The following is a 17469-nucleotide window of genomic DNA, read 5'->3' as shown; positions in this document are numbered from 1 at the left end:
TTAATTATAGATAATTCTTCTACTAAATATTATTTAGTTTAATTTTTTATGGATAATAATTATTTAATTTAATCTCCTTCTCATTTATATTAGGCCATGTTTTATAGATAAGTATTATTTTAGTTTAATCTTTTCTAATTAATTATAGATAATTCTTCTACTAAATATTATTTAGTTTAATTTTTTTATGGATAATTATTATTTAATTTAATCTCTTTCTCATTTATAATATTATTTATTTAACTAATAGAGTAAATTACGATTTTGGCCCCTGTGGTTATTGCACTTTTACTCTTTTAGCCCAAAAAGAATTTTTAACATCTGAGCCCGCAACGTCTTTTTTTTCTAATCTTTTTGGTACCTAACGTCTTTTTTCTAACACTTTTAGCCCCTAAAATTTAATGGATTACTCTTTTAGTCCAAAAAGAATTTTTAACATCTAAGCCCCCAACGTCTTTTTTTTCTAATCTTTTTGGTCCCTAACGTCTTTTTTCTAACCCTTTTATCCCCTAACATTTAATGGATAATTAGTGTTAGGGGCTAAAAGGGTTAGAAAAAAAGATGTTGGAGGCCCAGATGTTAAGAAATTACGGATAAAGTTCCATAAATTATCTTATTATTTATTTATATTAATTACTAGGTTAGAAATTATATCTTAATAATTAAAACAAATATCGAGCATTTTCATAACGAGGATGGGAGGATGGAGGGAACGATTTTCTTCTTTATATTAATTACTAGATTAGAAATTATATCTTAATAAATGAAACAAATATCGAGCATTTTCATAACAAGGGGGGAGGGAACAATTTTCTTGCTTAACAAATAATTTATTTATTTAATATATTTAAAATATAAGAAGAATAATAACTACATTTATCATACTAATAAATTTATCCAAAAACAACCATCTTTTTAAGATGCAACTCAAGTCTATATGTTTAAATTTTACAGTTATATAACTTAATAATTACCGATAATTTATACTTATCTAATTAATTTAAATATTATTTTGTAGCTATAGGTTTATTTAATTGGCTAATTGCTATATGCCTAATCTAAACATTTCAATAATATTTTTAGAACTAATAAATTAAGACCACTGTTATTTAAATAAAACTTGAGTTCACGTCGTGAGAAAGACGATGATACAGTTTGTCTTCTAATCGATGGTTCAAATGTTTTTATATTTATAAACTTGACAAACATCACAAGTTTTGATCATACATAAAACAAAATTTTGTTCGGATATCAGAAAAGTGTCTTAAAATATCGTTTTATAATTGTTAAATCTTCGTTATTAACTATTTGATATTTTATTTTCTCAACCCGTGTAATACACGGGGTTATAACCTAGTATATTTTTAAAACAAATATCTCTCTTTCCTACTTATCTTATATTAAATATATAAATAATAAATTAATATTAAATGTTATCCAAATTTATTAAAAATAAAACCTTTTTTTATTATTTGGTATACAAAATTATATTTATTCAACTCGTGTAAAACGCAGGGTTTTTAAAAATATATTTTTTATTATTTACTATACAAAGTTATATTTATATAACCCATGTAATACATGGAGTTTTTAAAGATATAACTTTTTATCATTTGCTATGTAAAATTAGATTTATTCAACACGTGTAATACACAGGCTTTTAAGGATATTTTTTTTTATTTGGTAGACTTTTCAACACGACTCTACATGGGTTTTTTAAAGATATGACGTTTTTAGTATCTAATATACAAAATTACATTTATTTAATCTGTGTCATACACATGGTTTTTAAAGATATAACTCTTTTTAGATCTATTTAACACGTGTAATATATGGGATTTTTAAGGAAGTAATTTTTTTTAATTATTTGGTAGATTTATTCAACCTGATTATACACGAGTTTTTTTAAAGATACGACATTTTTAGTATTTAGCATACAAAATTGCATTTATTTAATCTGTGTAATACACATGGTTTTTAAAGATATAATTTTTTTTATTATTTGATATATAAAATTATATTTATTTAACCCGTATAAAGATTCAACTTTTTATTGTTTAATATATAAAATTACATTTATTTAACCTTTGTAATACATGGGGTTCCAACCTAGTATAAGATATATAATAAAGCTAAAATATGTTATCAAATCTTACAGTATGGTTTTATATGGTCGGTTTTTGGTATAAACCGTAAAACAAACCGTTCACTACGGTTTGAAATTTTTTAAACCGACCTACCGAAAGTTAACGAAAAAACATCACGTGAAACCAAACCAATGACCGATTTGGGTGGTTTCACGGTTTGAAACCGAACCCTGAACACTCCTAGTAGAGATGAGGATGCTGTGGTGGATGTGTGGGCACACAAAGTTGGATAGAATATGAAATATGGTTTTCTGGAAAATTAGAGGTGATTAGTATTTTGGATAAGATAAGGAGGGGGGATTGAGATGGCTTGTGAAGATGAGACAACTGAGTAATTGACGATGCCGGTTAGATAAGTAAAAACCCTTATCATTGAGGGGGAGATTCAGACCAAAAATGAAATGGGATGAGCAAACTGACAATGCCAGTTAGACTTGCACATCAATGAAGACACGGTCAAGGATGGATAGGACTTTGTAAAAACGTAGAATTAAGATTAAAGAGTTTTAGGATAGAGTGAGGTGGGGTGGGGTGGAGAGGGAGGGGGTACATGTCTATCTTATCCTTGCCTTAGGGGTTTAACTTTCCCAATTCTTTTAGTGGCCTTCACATGTTACCTTCATCCTTTTTGTGTGCGCCTATGATGTTTCATTGACACTATATTTTTCCTCCATTTTCTGATATTGATAGCTCATTAACGTCATATTCTTTTAGTTTACTTTTTAGCTCGGTTTAGTTTCACTAGTTCCTGTTGTTTTAGATTGTACATGAACATTTTTATGTATCATCTACTTTTCATATGAAGTTTGAGGTTTTTAAATTTGGTGACTTCTCTAGAAGTAACATCTCTATCTGTTAGAATAGAGAGACGTATGATGTGTCTATATTAGATCCTTAGCATACCCGATCAATAACTTTGATATTAGTGGAATTTTACTAGGTTAATTGATTGATTTTCATAGTTATTAAAATTTATATAAACTGATATTATAAAAGTTTAATAATAACTAAAAGAGTTGGATGTCATTTTAGTCCATGTGGTTTGGTCATTTTGCCAGTTTGATCCAAATGTTTGAAACGTTGTCATTTTAGTCCAATTAGTTTCAAACGTTGCCATTTTAGTCCACTGGGTTAACTTCATTCATTTTTTCTGTTAACTAGAAGTGTAATTCAGTCATTTTTTATGTAATTCTGCTAACTAGAATGGTAATTCAACCATATAAAATGACCGAACTGCTTTTCTCATTAACATAAAAATGGGATGAAGTTAACCCAGTGGACTAAAATGACAATGTTTCAAACTATTTGGACTATATTGACAACATTTCAAACCTTTGGACTAAACTGAAAAAATGACCCAAACCACGTGAACTAAAATTGCATTTCTCTAACTAAAAATTTTAATATAAATCATAGAGAAAAATGTCCGGATAGTCCCTGTGGTTTCGCCTTTTTTCACCTATAGTCCCCAACTTTCTAAAATTACCTGAATAGTCCCCAAGTTTTCATTTTTTGTTCCCGGATAGTCCCTGGGTCTAACTTCAGTTTGTTTTCTCTGTTAAGAGGGTGTGAAATGACAAAAATACCCTTTTCTTAAAAGGCCAAACCATAGGGACTATCCGGGCATCTTCTTCATATTTATTTATAAAACCCCACCACCACACTTCATCTTCAACCTCCACCCACCATCGCCCTCCTCCACCCTCCACCATCACCACCCACTCCCGTAAACCTCCTCCGCCTTCAACACCGTCCATCACAATCGCCGTCAACCTCCTACCACCAATGTCATTAGGCCGGCGTCAACCACCTGCAACTACTCTGCTACCACCACCCTCACCACACCCAACTCCATAAAATATATACAGAAACACCTCTGTCATCATTAAACACAACCAACAGCACCATTCTCCAACCAGATTCTATTATGACAACAGAAAACAAAACCCAACCTTAACTGACAACACCTTGAACGACTGTAACCAACCATGAATCCTCTGATATATAAAAATCCACCATCATCATAAAACAAGCTTCATTATTCTTCTAACAGGTGACGTCAGCAGATTAAAACCCCTGCGACTGCCGTTGATTTTTCCGGAACAAGATGTGCTGCCGCAGCCGACGGGCAGTCGCCGGACTGCTCCTCTACTTCTCTCTCTCTCTTTCTCTCTCTCTTTCTCTCTCTCTCTCTCTCTCGTTCGCTCCCTGGTGTCTGCCGCCGCTCATCACCACCCAATGGTGGTGGTCGGTCCTTTAATCGAGTAAAAATGAGCTGCAATGGTGGATTTTAAGGTAAGGAGAAGGTTAGGGAAACATGGGGGTTTCATCGGCGTTGCCAGCTATCAACGGAGCTCCGTCGACGGTTGGCCTGAGCCTGGTTTGATTCTGCCGAAAGAGAAATGATCTGTGAGGAAGATGGTTGTGGGTGTTTTGTGTGTGAAGACAAAGTGTGAAAAGGATAAAGTGGCTAGGGTTTTTGTGATGTTTCTCAATTTCTAGAACGACAGAAAGGAACAAATGAGCAATTGTTTGCTGTGACCCATCTATTTTGACCTAGAAATTTTAGATCTGTGAATAAATTTTTGCTGGATGAACAAAAAAACATCACCAGATCTTATAAACCGGTGATGGTGGAGGGTGGAGGAGGGTGATGGTGGGTGGAGGTTGAAGATGAAGTGTGGTGGTGGGGTTTTATAAATAAAAATGAAGTAGATGCTTGGATAGTCCCTGTGGTTTGGCCTTTTTAAGGAAAGGGTATTTTTGTCATTTCACACCCTCTTAACAGAGAAAACAAACTAAAGTTAGACCCAGGGACTATCCGGGAACAAAAAATGAAAACTTGGGGACTATTCAGGTAATTTTAGAAAGTTGGGGACTATAGGTGAAAAAAGGCGAAACCACAGGGACTATCCGGACATTTTTCTCTAAATCATAAAAACAAGAAGTTAATAGACAGACCATTTGAGAACAAACAAACAAGCGCAAGGGTTTCTTCCTCAGGTGCGACCCAACTCTCTTATTATACTTAGGGTTTACATTTCTGAAATCGTTCATGTTGATAGTTGTTCACAACTGTCGAATGTGCTAATGAAATCACGCTCACTGTTTCACTGGATCTGTTCGTCCAAGTGTTTCATTTCAATAATCTCACATCCTTTTGTATTATAATTGATTATCTCTCATGATCTGTTTGCATTTTGGCAATAGTGAGAATGAGTATTCACTTCATCAAATTAGGGTTTTAGTTTCACGGTGATTACTTACTGATTACAGGGTTGAGGTAGCAGCAAATTAGGTTTTACTAAATTTTGAGTGTTTGGGACTGATAAATGGCTTCTTTTTTTATTATTTGTGAGGGTAATAAAGTCTTTTGAATAGCCGGTTTGAAGTTGCTTATGCTGAACCATAGTTGTTACCTATATGCTACATAGCGAATAGCGATAAATATCTTTACACTAGAAAAAAAAATTTATATGTATAATATATCAAAATACCCTGGTATATACACTATTTTACATGTATATTTAACAAAAACCTGAAATCCAGCTATTTTATAGCTATATTTAATTGCTATCTGTATTAAGGTCGCTACCTTTAACGTTAAAAGCGGCGGGTGGTTAATCATGCATCATGTGGTGACGTTGATAGCTGAAAGACACGGGGTGTACGTTCACCAATCAGTCTCTGTCCTGATTGTTTGAGTGTTATGTGTCTTAGGTCCAAGGCTTGATACAAAACTATAATCGAGCCGGGGGTCTCACTGGAAGCAGCCTCTCTATTCCTACGGGGTAGAGGTAAGGCTGTCTACATCTACCCTCCTCAGACCCTACCTTAGCTTTGCTATTGCTGGGATTTACTGAGTATGATGATGATTAAGGTCGCTACCATTGCTATCTATCGCTACAGAGGCTATAGCGAGACTAGACCTATATACTACACTATTCACTATAGCGAGCGACCGAGCGTAGCGATTGCTATTGACAACTAGCTGAACCACGTATTTTGATAAGCAATAAGCAGTCTCAAGAAACACCGAAAGCGTGATTAAAACACTCAATAGCTTGTCTTAACGGTGAATCTAAGTGATCTGTTTTGATTGCATTAGCCAGATGGTTGTTGTGTGTTGGATGTTAGTTGTTATATTGGGGTTTATATTAGAATGATATAGTGTTCGACTATTCGTTGATCTTGCTTTCTTGAGTCAGTGTGTTATGATACTTAAGCAGGCCTGTAAGGCTGTAAGAGACTAAGCCGTTTGTTTGGTACTCAGCGGAATGTATGAAATCTCACATTTGGATCCTGATATATGGGTTGGTTTAGAGTAATAAAGCAAAAAAAGAAGCCTGTTTTGCTCTTGGTTTAAAAAGGCACGTTTGAGGGGCGAGTGAGGAAAACGGGTCAGCGAAAAAACGGCACGCCTCATATAGTTTTTGGACAAAATTGGTCAAAGTTAGGGTTCGTAGGAGGTTTATCTGTAAAAACAATCGAGGGGTTAACATAGAGTTAAATGCCATTTTAGTCCCTGTGGTTTGGGTCATTTTGCCAGTTTAGTCCAAAGGTTTCATTTTTAACCTGTGGGTCCAAAAAGGTTTCACAGTTGCCATTTTAGTCCACTGGGTTAACTTCATCCATTTTTTCTGTTAACGAGAAGGCCAATTCGGTCATTTTATATGGCTGAATTGCCCTTTTAGTTAACAGAATTACATACAAAATGACCGAATTGGCCTTCTCGTTAACAGAAAAAATGGATGAAGTTAACCAAGTGGACTAAAATGGCAACTGTGAAACCTTTTTGGACCCACAGGTTAAAATGAAACCTTTGGACTAAACTGGCAAAATGACCCAAACCATAGGGACTAAAATGGCATTTAACTCGGTTAACAAATTATGAAAGGTTTACTTGAAAAATAGGTTTATATGTAAAATACTATGTTGTCAAAAGCCCCTCAGAAAAAGAAAGAAGAGATAATTTACCAACAAGAATCTGTCTTAATACATCCAAGATTACAAGTTCTTCAATATCTGTGTATCGTAAAACATCGGTGCTGGTTGAATCTTTAACTTCGTTAGCTAAATGGCCCAATTAGAATTTTGATTCAACCTTTGTTGTTCATGGTTGACTTTCTTTAGCCTTGATGATTTTCAGTTGACGATTATCGTTTTTTTAATTACTGTATCAATAAATGATGAGTAAACTTCCGTTTTGCTCCCTGTGGTTTGGTCACTTTAACGGTTTTGCCCCAAACCTTTCAAAATAGCCATTTTACTCCCTGATCTATGAAGCTTATCTCTATTTCACTCCCCGTCATCCAATTCAACTGTTAAATCCTGGTCACTTGCCCCTCACATGAGGGGCATTTTAGTCTTTTCCCATCCCATGTATTTAACAGTTGAATTGGATGGCGTTAGGGGCGGGGAGTGAAATAGAGATAAGCTTCATAGATCAGGGAGTAAAATGGCTATTTTGAAAGGTTTGGGGCAAAACCGTTAAAGTGACCAAACCACAGGGAGCAAAACGGAAGTTTACTCATAAATGATTTTTGCAGAGGGCTGTGGATTTTAATCCCGAAAAAGCATCATGTTTACTACAGCAGTGAAGGCATTACAGCCCAGATTTCGACCAGAGCAAAGTCAAACCATCACAAGGGCTTTATTTGAAATCGTACAGGAACATGGTCCTCTTAGTGTTGCTCAAGCATGGGAACGCGTTCAGGTGAGTCAAAAAACCGTGTCTTTTCATTACGCAACGAGTTTGATGCTGTTAAGGAATTTGAAATAACCGTGATTTGATTATAAACATTTTGCAGCAAGTTGGTGTAAAAGATTTAACAAGCAAAACACAGATGAAGACCGTATTGAGATGGATGAAGGAGAGGCAGAAACTTAAGCAAATATGCAACCATGTCGGTCCCAACAAGCAGTTCCTGTACACCACCTGGTTCACCAAACCGCCCACTGTGACCCAGCCGAGATCTGGTGTGGTCAAGTCTTCCTAGCCCAAGGCAATTTTGATTATGCAGAACAGTTTTAGACATCGTTTTTTTGCATAATAAGGGGACCCGGGGCGGTCTCCTTTTGTTCCGTGATAAACCTTTTCAACGCGTTATACAATAACAATTCCCACCCCGCATGCTTGCTATAACGCGTTTTAAGTTAACGAAATCAGAATTTCGTGATATTTTCAACGCGTGATGGTTGTTTTTTGTGAGTGTAATTGTTGGTTGGGGGGAAATTGTTGGGTGTGGTGGTGAGTGATGACCACCCCGACTAAAAAAGGTTGTGAGTGATGAAAAAATGGTTGATGACATGGCGGAACTTGATTGGTGTTTGTGAGTGATAGTTTCTATCACTAGTGAACCACCCCCCCTCCCCTAAGCATGTGTACGGATCCTTGTTTTGCAGTTTTTTTATCAACGAACTATGGTTGCGATTTGCGATATATAACGTGATTGTTATAGTAAAAAAACAATTTAAACCTAAACTAGAAGCTAGTTTAACTGTACTTTAATATACAAGTATGGGTCTTTGCTTTGTCGTTGGCGTTTTAATTCTGAAGATTAAAAGATAGATTTATTTTTTGGAATTAGCTGCATTTCGTCGATACTGTGTTGCATGGTAGAACTACATGTGTCTCACCTTCATCAACATTTTTCTGTAAATTAAGGGCGACGGACTTGCAGTCATCATTGCTCGTGTATTTATCTCCTCACTCGAAACACTGTTTTTTGAATGCATTGTCGGAGATGTTTCTTCCATTTTAGGTTCGTTCGCAAGCGATAATTTAACCCCACCCGGGGAACTACTGATCATCATTCTTTCATTAACCCGTTATGTTTTTAAGTACGTCTTTGATAGTCTACACAAACGGCGTGGGTGAATACAACACTTGTTCATCGTCTTACATAACCTCTTCTACATTAGAATCGACAAACATATTCATTAAAAGAATTTATATGATCATACACATCTTTGTTAGTTCTTTCTGATATGATTATTTTGTAAATTTAATCCAGATTACGAGTTTCAAATAAAAAAAATTAATGTGTGGCTGCTGGGATTCGAGCCCAGGTCTCCACGGCCACAACGTGGAATTCTTACCACTAAACTACAGCCACATTATGATTAAATATTTATACTTAATTTACATATTATTTTCCAAAGATGTGTATTTCATGTTTATATACCCTCTATAAAAATTGAGCCGAGGGTCTAACTGAAAGCAGTCTCTCTATTCCTACGGAGTAAAAGGTAAGACTGTCTACATCTTACCTCCTCAGATCCTACCATAGCTTTGCTATTGGTGGGATTCGCTGAGTATGATGATGATACCTTCTATAAAAATCATTTACAACATATATTTATTATGGAAAAGTGTAAAATACAATACGGCTTAACGTACATTACGTACGACAACGTGCGTGATTATGTGTATAACGTGCGTGATTAATGTTTTCATCATGCGTGATTAATTGTTTCCAACATGCGTGATTTGGGGTTTTTAGTTTATAACGCGCGTGATTTTCAAATGAACGTGCGTAATTATCTGTCGTACGTGATGTACATTAAACCGTATTGTACGTTAACTGGCCTCTATTTATTAGAATGATTATGACAGATTAATTTTCTATTATTTCGTTATTCATATCTTACTGATTAGCTATACTTCAAAATCAATAGTTAACTATAAATAAAACACAATACAAAAGGTTGTTTGTATCCATAAATCCAGTGGACCAAAATGTCAACAAATTACACGATATGATCACCAACTCGCGATACATAACATAAGTTCACTCAGAGTCAGAATCTTGATTTGTAGAATATCTAACTGTTCGACGTCTACTTTCATCATATTCAGCTTCTTCATCGTCTTCCTTTTTCTTCTCGTCAATTATACCTACACAACAAATACAATAATCAGCACGATACCATAACCGATCAAAAGTAAATTCATTTTCAGGTACCTTTCTTTATCAACAAAGCTTCTAGCCTCCTAGTCGTAAAATCGTCTTTTCCTCCAAGATCTTGAAACCCAACAAGCCTATCTCCTGCAATTCCGTTTCTGAGAAAAACAAAGCTGAATTTTCCGCCTCACATCAAAACTAAGCTGACCCGTTTTGTAAACGGGTTGATTTGACATTTTGACTAAGTCTACACAGATTAATAATGGGTCAAAAAGGTTCACTCGTATAAAACTTGGTAACTTCTAAGCAACCCGTTTCAGCTTGAGCCTGTTTGATGCATTTTTAAAATAACCCATTGTGACTAGGGGTGTGAATTTCTGACACGACCCGAAAACCCGACACGAACCTAACACGAAATTCGCGGGTTTAGGTTTAGCCTAAACAGATTCGGGTCAGTTTCAGGTTGAACCCGCGAACCCGTTTAGGTTAACGGGTCAGGTTTGGGTCAACCTAGTTGGGTTGGCGGGTTGACCCGTTTAACACATTTATACTATATTATATTTTTTTACAATATATTTTATGTCATAAATTAAATGGGGTGTGTATTTTATGCCATGATTATAACTTAAAAGGAGAAATTAACATAGATTTTATAATTTAAATATGATATTATTATATATATTTGTGTTTTTTAAGTAAAATTTAACTATAATATATTAATTTCAGAAAAAAAAAAATTAAAAAAAATCTGGTTAAACGGGTCGTGTTCGGGTTCTTATGTATGATACGATTTTCGGGTTTGTGTAAAGTTTTCGGGTTCGGGTCGGGTTGAACCCGCCAACACGACCCGTTTAGCACCCCTAATTGTGACCCGTTACCTTACTGACCCGACCTGACCCGACCATTTTGCTAGGCTTATGAAAAAACAAAACTGTAAACTAGTAGCATGATCATGAGTCTGACCTGAACAATATGACACATGGCAGTGTCTTGATTCCTAGTTTGGTGACGAAGAACGGGGAATTCTGTATGACATTCGAAAATGGTAACCATATTGTAAGTTGAATATAATAGACAAATTGGATTTAAATAATCCCAACTTTCTCAATTTGGCCGATAATAATCCCAACTCAGTTATTTGCCGATAATAATCCGAACCGGTCCACTTTTGGCCGATAATAGTCTGTGTTAAAAATAGCTTAACGGAGTTAAGTTTTTTTTTTTTTTCCGAATTACAAACCGATGTTTTAGGGCTTTTGATTAGAACAAGGATACGAGTTGATTGATGTAAAATTTACCTCGAAATACTGCCCAAATGACGAAAACGATGCTTCAATTCGGGTGTTTAAACTTCCAATTAACAAAAATCAAGCCATTTGGAACACCGTTTCGAACTAAGTTTTACATAAATCGACTCGTATCCTCGTTCTGATCAAAATCCCTAAAACATCGGTTTGTAATTCGGAAAAAAACTTAACTCTGTTAAGCTATTTTTAACGACGGACTATTATCCGCCAAAAGTGGACCAGTTCGGATTATTATCGGTAAATAACTGAATTGGGATTATTATCGGCCAAATTGAGAAAGTTGGGATTATTTAAATCCAAGTTGCCAATATAATAATACACAAAAAACAACTTTGAAGAGTGAAATGTGGGGATAACAAAGTAAAAATGTATTACAGAAACAGATTACGGACCTCTGCGTCTATTTTAATAAACTTGGTATCGAGATGATTTGGTGCAAGAGCCTTCAAATGCTTGTCCATTATCCTACAAGAGATATAAATGTTAACATCACTTAAGAATTTATAAAATACATTTTTTTACTATTTTTATCCTTATAGTCTCATAATCCTCTAAAACTGTCGCATTCTTTTAACCGTTATCGTAGTTATTAAGATTCACAGATAGTCTTGTCATCCTCTCAAAAATATTCAAATCCATATATGTTTGTGAATGCATGAAATAAATGAATTTGATACATAACTAATACAAGAACATAGACCTTTTTTTATTAATACATTCAGGGGCTGTTTAGCAACATCTGAATGGTTAAGTGCTGAACCAGTAAGAGGTCTGAAGTTCTGAACCAGTAAGAGGTCTGAACCATTAAGTGCTTAACCAGTAAGAGGACTGAACCATTCAGAGCCTATGTAATGCTTAACCGTTTAGAGGCAAATGTCTGACCAACTCAGATTAGAGGTCTTAACCGTTCAGACTCTGTATAAATCTTAACCATTCAGAGGAAAATGTCTGAACCATGCAGACATCTGCTCGTGAAACAAACAGTCTGAACTCTGAACCATTAAGTGCTGAACCATAAGAGGTCTGAACCATTAAGAGCTAAACAAACAGCCACTCAGTGTATCAAATAAGCATATGCATAAGTTTCAAGTCATATCTATATTTTCAGTTTAACCTTGATTCCTAATATTATACAACAAAAAAAAAAAAAAAAAAAAAAAAAAACTTACTTGCAACGATAGAACTCCCTATGGTAGAAGTGACAAATCACTTTTACACTACCAGTGACTTCACCTAAAAAGTCTCCTTCGGTTATTTCGCGGTATTCTCCATGTCCTTTTTTAGTCAACGATTGTCTCTTTTCAGCTTCTCTCTTTCGAATAAAAAATAAAAGCATAAAGACATATTAAATCTTCATAAATCTTTCTCAGTTTAACGAACTACACATGTTTGCATAAAGAAATAGTCATGTTACAACCTTAAGGGCCGCAATTCTATCTGCATGTAACTTTTCCAGCTCAGGGTCCTGATTTACAGTTCAATACTTCAATGTGAGTAGATTCGAATGAAGATTTTAATCGACAGACGTATATTGTACAATGCAACTTACGTCCATTAACTCGTCAAGATCAACATCCTCGTTCCTAGAGGACGAGGCTTGCGCCTTTTCTTGAGCTAACAGTTCCTATAAGAAATAAATATATGAATGAGATATGCTTAAGAAAATGAGATATGAATCAAGATTTATTAAGAAAACTGATGCAGTTTCGGAAGCATTCAAATGGCTCACGAACAATTAATCGAAGACTGATAAAATGAACCAAAGGTTCCAAGAACACAGTTCTTTTTAATTAAAATTCAATCAAAAACTAACTAACTATAAGCTCTAGACCATAGTTGTCGATAGCGAATAGCGACAAATAGCGACAAGGCACCTATAGGCTACGTAGCGAATAGCGATGGCTATTTTATAAATAGCGATTACACTAGAAAAAGAATTTTGAAAATTTTTATATGTATATTACATCAAAATACCCTTGTATATATGCTATTTTAATTATATTTAACAAAAACCTATAAATCCAGCTATTTTATAGCTATATCTAATTGCTATTTACATCAAAAAAAAAAACAAAAAAACAAAAAAAAAAACAATCGCTATCATCGCTATTTATCGCTATGACCCATATAGCGACACTACGTTGCATGGCTACATAGCGCGCTATAGCGGTCGCTATAGCCACCATTAACAACTATGCTCTAGACCCTAATTTATAGGCTATGAAATAAAAAGATAAAATAGGATATTTGAATTTTTAAATAGATGAAAGATATGCATGCTCTTGCATCAAAAACAAATAAGACCCTAAGCGTCATTCTAGACATAGATGATGAGTGAGTCGAGAATAAAAATGTGACGTGAATAAGCAGTCAAATAAGTGCATAAATCCGGTAAAAAGAGGACAAAAAATAGACAGTAAACGTTGAAGATTGCTGGAAACACAGATTGGTAGTAGACACAAAGAATGAATATCGCATTCACGCAGCCAATCATGCTACGCTGAATCAAATATAATACAAGATCGGTACACAAATATAATACAAGATTGGTATACAGACCACTCTTCATTCAAGGTAGTTTGTTATTTCACAATTCCAGTAAATATTCAGGAGCCAGTATGGCTCACTTAGCTTCTCTATATTTGCACTTAGCTGCATTACATATACACTTCCATTTAGGGCTGCAAACGAACTGAACGAAGTTCGTTTGTTAAGAAATATATATGTTCACGAACTCTTCATCATCATCATACTCAGTTAATCCCACCAATAGCAAAGCAAAGGTAGTATCTGAGGAGGGTAAGATGTAGACAGCCTTACCTCTACCCCGTAGGAATAGAGAGGCTGCTTCAAGTGAGACCCCCGGCTTGATAGTAGTTTTGCATCAAGCCTTGGACATAAGGGACATAACACTCAGCACTCGGGACAAAGACCGATTAGTGAATGTACCCTTTTGTCTCTCAGCTATCAACGCGACCACATGATGCAAAATTAACCGTCCTCAGCTTTTAACGTTATTTTCACGAAGTTAGTAAAATAACGTTAAAATTCGTGCACTTTCACTTTTGCCCCCCGATGGCCCACACATATATACATTATATGCGCATACCACAAGTGGGGCGTTGTTCACAAACTCTTCATGAACACTTATCGAATGAGATTTTATGTTCGTGTTTGTTTGTTAAGGAAATGAACTTGTTCCTGTTCGTTTGTGTTTTTGTTAATTTTAGGCAACGAACGAAAACGAATGTTGACGAACACAAACGAACACAAACAAGCGTTCATGAACAGAATATACATATATAATTTATAACGCACTAACACTTATTAAATATTTTCTTTGTCAAAATTTTGAAGTATTTAAATAAAATAAAATATAAAAATAAAAACACTAATAAACAATTGAACAATATCGAACGTTCATGAACAAAAACGAACAAACGCGACCTCTGTTCATGTTCGTTTGTTTAATAAACGAACGAGCTTCCCGCCAAACGGTTCACCAACTATTCGCCAAACGTTTGGTTTGTTTGCAGCCCTACTTCCATTAGCAAATATGGGCTAAAAAGTTCAATATTTCTAAAATTCAATACCAATCTCAACCATATAAGCATTCACTCAGTGTCAAGTTAACATCTTTCAAACCTCAAAAAAAAAAAAAAAAAAAAAAAAAACGAACGAACGCGACCTCTGTTCATGTTCGTTCATTTAACTAAACGAACAAACTTCCCGCCAAACGGTTCACCAACTATTCGCCAAACGTTTGGTTCGTTTGCAGCCCTACTTCCATTAGCAAGTATGGATTAAAAAGTTCAATATTTCTAAAATTCAATACCAATCTCAACCATATAAGCATTCACTCAGTGTCAAGTTAACATCTTTCAAACCTCAAAAAAAAAAAAAAAAAAAGAGTACATTGAGTTCTTAGTTGAATTTAGTATCATATCTAACATTATTTTACAAACCCAATTTCAATAAAACCTACTATATGAAAAAAAAAAAAAAAGTAAAATTCAACCATAAGTTACATTCAAAAAAGATACCTTCTGATAATCACGAGCAGCTGCAGCCATTACATTTCCATATGCTAAAGTTTGAAGGGTTGATTTAACCGAATCCGGATCCATATCTACCGAAACTAATTACTTGTATTCGCTCTGAAGAAAACCTAAATAAAGTTCATAAATTTCGAAAAGTAAACATATCATGAATTGGAACACAAATCAAATAGAATCAACATCGAGATAGCAAAATGAATAATAAAGATTTAATTTGGATAAAGTTTTGAATCGTAATGTTACCACGGATCTCAGATCTGATTTGATTTGATTTGGAGGGAGAAGTGTTGCAGAATTTTGGTCGAAATTCGAATGTCTTTGTTCCCCCAAAAGATTTTATTTAAACAAAAATTGGGTGTCAGGCGTAAACGAACCCAACTGAACAGTCTATGAAAAAGAAATTTTATTCGATTATTTAAATAAACAAACACGAACAGAGGTCGTTTTCGTTTGATAACGTGTTTATGACGTTTGTTCATGTACATTTGTTTATGTTGTTTACTAAAGATTTGTATATATTTAATTCTTGTTTAGTTTATTACCCCAAACAAATAAAAAAAAGAAAACCCGCATTCCCTTTTCCTTTTCATTATTCACACCGGCGAATATTATCGACCTCAGTTCCACCAATAGAGCTTCAGGTTCCAGGTTCCAGCGCTGCCCCCTCTGCAATCCACCTCCAGCCTATGATGGTTTTATTTGTGTTTGTTTATGTTTGTGAATTGCGAACACATTCATCTCCGTAATAAATGAACACGAACAAAAAAACTTGTGCGGTAAGTGTTCATGAATCGTTCGTGAGCACTTCATTATCTTAAAAAAACAACATGAACAAGTCCTTGTTTGTGTTCGTTTGGTTCGTTTGCATCCCTAGTCCTAGTTCATTATGTAACTTGGTTATTTCGGTTAAGGACAGTAACTAGAGTGGTATGTGAGAGATTTTGGTAAATCTATGTTGTATGTATAATAGTAAAAAAATAGGGGTGTTTATGGGTTAGTTTCTGTGCTTAATTCGACATTTGGGTTCTAGGAAACTGATCAGTATGCGTTTTCATTTTTAGGTACGAGTTCGGTTTAATTACAAGTTGGTTTTTACTTTTACATTTTGGCTTGAAAAAAAATTAACCCGAAGTTGTGAATTTGTAACATTTGGTCTAAAATTGTTGTTAATCACTTGTTCATGAGCTTGGGCATGAAACTTTAGGGCCAAAAAAATAATAAGCTTGGGGTCAGGAATTCAATAATAAACATTTAAACAAGTCCGGTGCACTTCAGTTTAGTTCCCAGGTTTTGTGCGATTCTAATAAGTAATAATAGTACACTATTTATTATGTTATTAATACTATAGTACTAGGTTGTTTCTCCGCACGTTGCGGCGATACGTTATTACGGGCATTCGATTGGTATCGGTTAGGTTCGTTATAGTACTACTGGTGATACATGTACTCGGTATAGAAATCAACACATGTTATACATCAAGTGAAAACGGAAAAAACGAACACTGCACCCGACAACGATGTTGTCCAAATCGTATCGACCAGTTTAGATCATCATGGTATTTGTAATGATATTCATTTATCATCATAGACTGTGTTACGTGTAACAACTAAAGGTTGTCACGTGTTACGTGTAATGATGATTGTTGATGTGTGTAAAATGCAACATATAAATCACATCAATTAAGGCATAAAACTAACCCTTTTTAAGTACTAATGTTGGAAAAAGAGTGTTTTTGTCTTCCTTTTGTATTTTCAGGATGAAATGAGCTCAAATTCACAAAAGAAGCAAAAAGACAGCCAATTCTAACATAAATACAAGAAAAGGAACAAAAGTAGACTGCCCGGACCCTCAACGGCACCCTCCAAGGCAAAGAAGAGAAAACAGAAGACTGAACACGCCCCGTGTCCAGCGAACACGGGGCCGTGCCCAAGAAGCAGCAGAAAAGACAAACTAGTAGAAGCTTCCATCGCCCACCACGGGGCCGTGTCCGGCGGGCACGGGGGCGTGGTGAAAGTACAGCAGGCGCATTAATTGTAATTGCGAATTACAA

At 35.0% G+C, this 17469-nt stretch overlaps 1 protein-coding gene, 1 long non-coding RNA gene and 1 other non-coding gene across 3 annotated transcripts; 1 reads left to right on the top strand and 2 right to left on the bottom strand.

Moving 5' to 3' along the window:
- The first annotated feature begins 5094 nt into the window (after positions 1–5094).
- On the top strand, positions 5095–8631 carry LOC110889466. The gene is made up of 3 exons (XR_002563606.2): positions 5095–5150; positions 7697–7863; positions 7958–8631. It is a non-coding gene; the product is annotated as an uncharacterized LOC110889466 (long non-coding RNA).
- Positions 8632–9193: 562 nt separating this feature from the next.
- TRNAH-GUG lies at positions 9194–9265 on the bottom strand. The gene has a single exon. It is a non-coding gene; the product is annotated as a tRNA-His (tRNA).
- A 573-nt stretch (positions 9266–9838) lies between these two features.
- On the bottom strand, positions 9839–15808 carry LOC110889465 (thioredoxin domain-containing protein PLP3A). Its single transcript, XM_022137000.2, has 9 exons — positions 15663–15808; positions 15405–15529; positions 12911–12985; positions 12779–12826; positions 12531–12673; positions 11754–11826; positions 11018–11079; positions 10115–10212; positions 9839–10047 (listed from the first exon to the last, which is right to left on the bottom strand). The coding sequence occupies exons 2-9, from the start codon at positions 15486–15488 to the stop codon at positions 9941–9943; spliced, it is 690 nt and encodes a 229-aa protein (XP_021992692.1). The 5' UTR covers positions 15489–15529; positions 15663–15808; the 3' UTR covers positions 9839–9940.
- Positions 15809–17469: the final 1661 nt, after the last annotated feature.

The sequence above is a fragment of the Helianthus annuus genome, chromosome 11, assembly GCF_002127325.2.
Source record: "Helianthus annuus cultivar XRQ/B chromosome 11, HanXRQr2.0-SUNRISE, whole genome shotgun sequence".
Classification (NCBI taxonomy): Eukaryota; Viridiplantae; Streptophyta; class Magnoliopsida; order Asterales; family Asteraceae; genus Helianthus; species Helianthus annuus.
Note: the sequence above shows the minus strand (reverse complement) of the source record. Positions and strands in the feature narration are given on the sequence as shown.

Bases quoted from the DNA above. Each gene is read 5' to 3' on its own strand.
- LOC110889465 (XM_022137000.2), bottom strand. From the start codon at position 15,488: ATGGATCCGGATTCGGTTAAATCAACCCTTCAAACTTTAGCATATGGA. The intron at 12,827-12,910 runs GTAAGTTGCATT...ACTGTAAATCAG, and splicing joins ATCTTGACGAGTTAATGGAC to GACCCTGAGCTGGAAAAGTT. The intron at 10,213-11,017 runs GTCAGACTCATG...TGTTTTTCTCAG, and splicing joins CCATGTGTCATATTGTTCAG to AAACGGAATTGCAGGAGATA.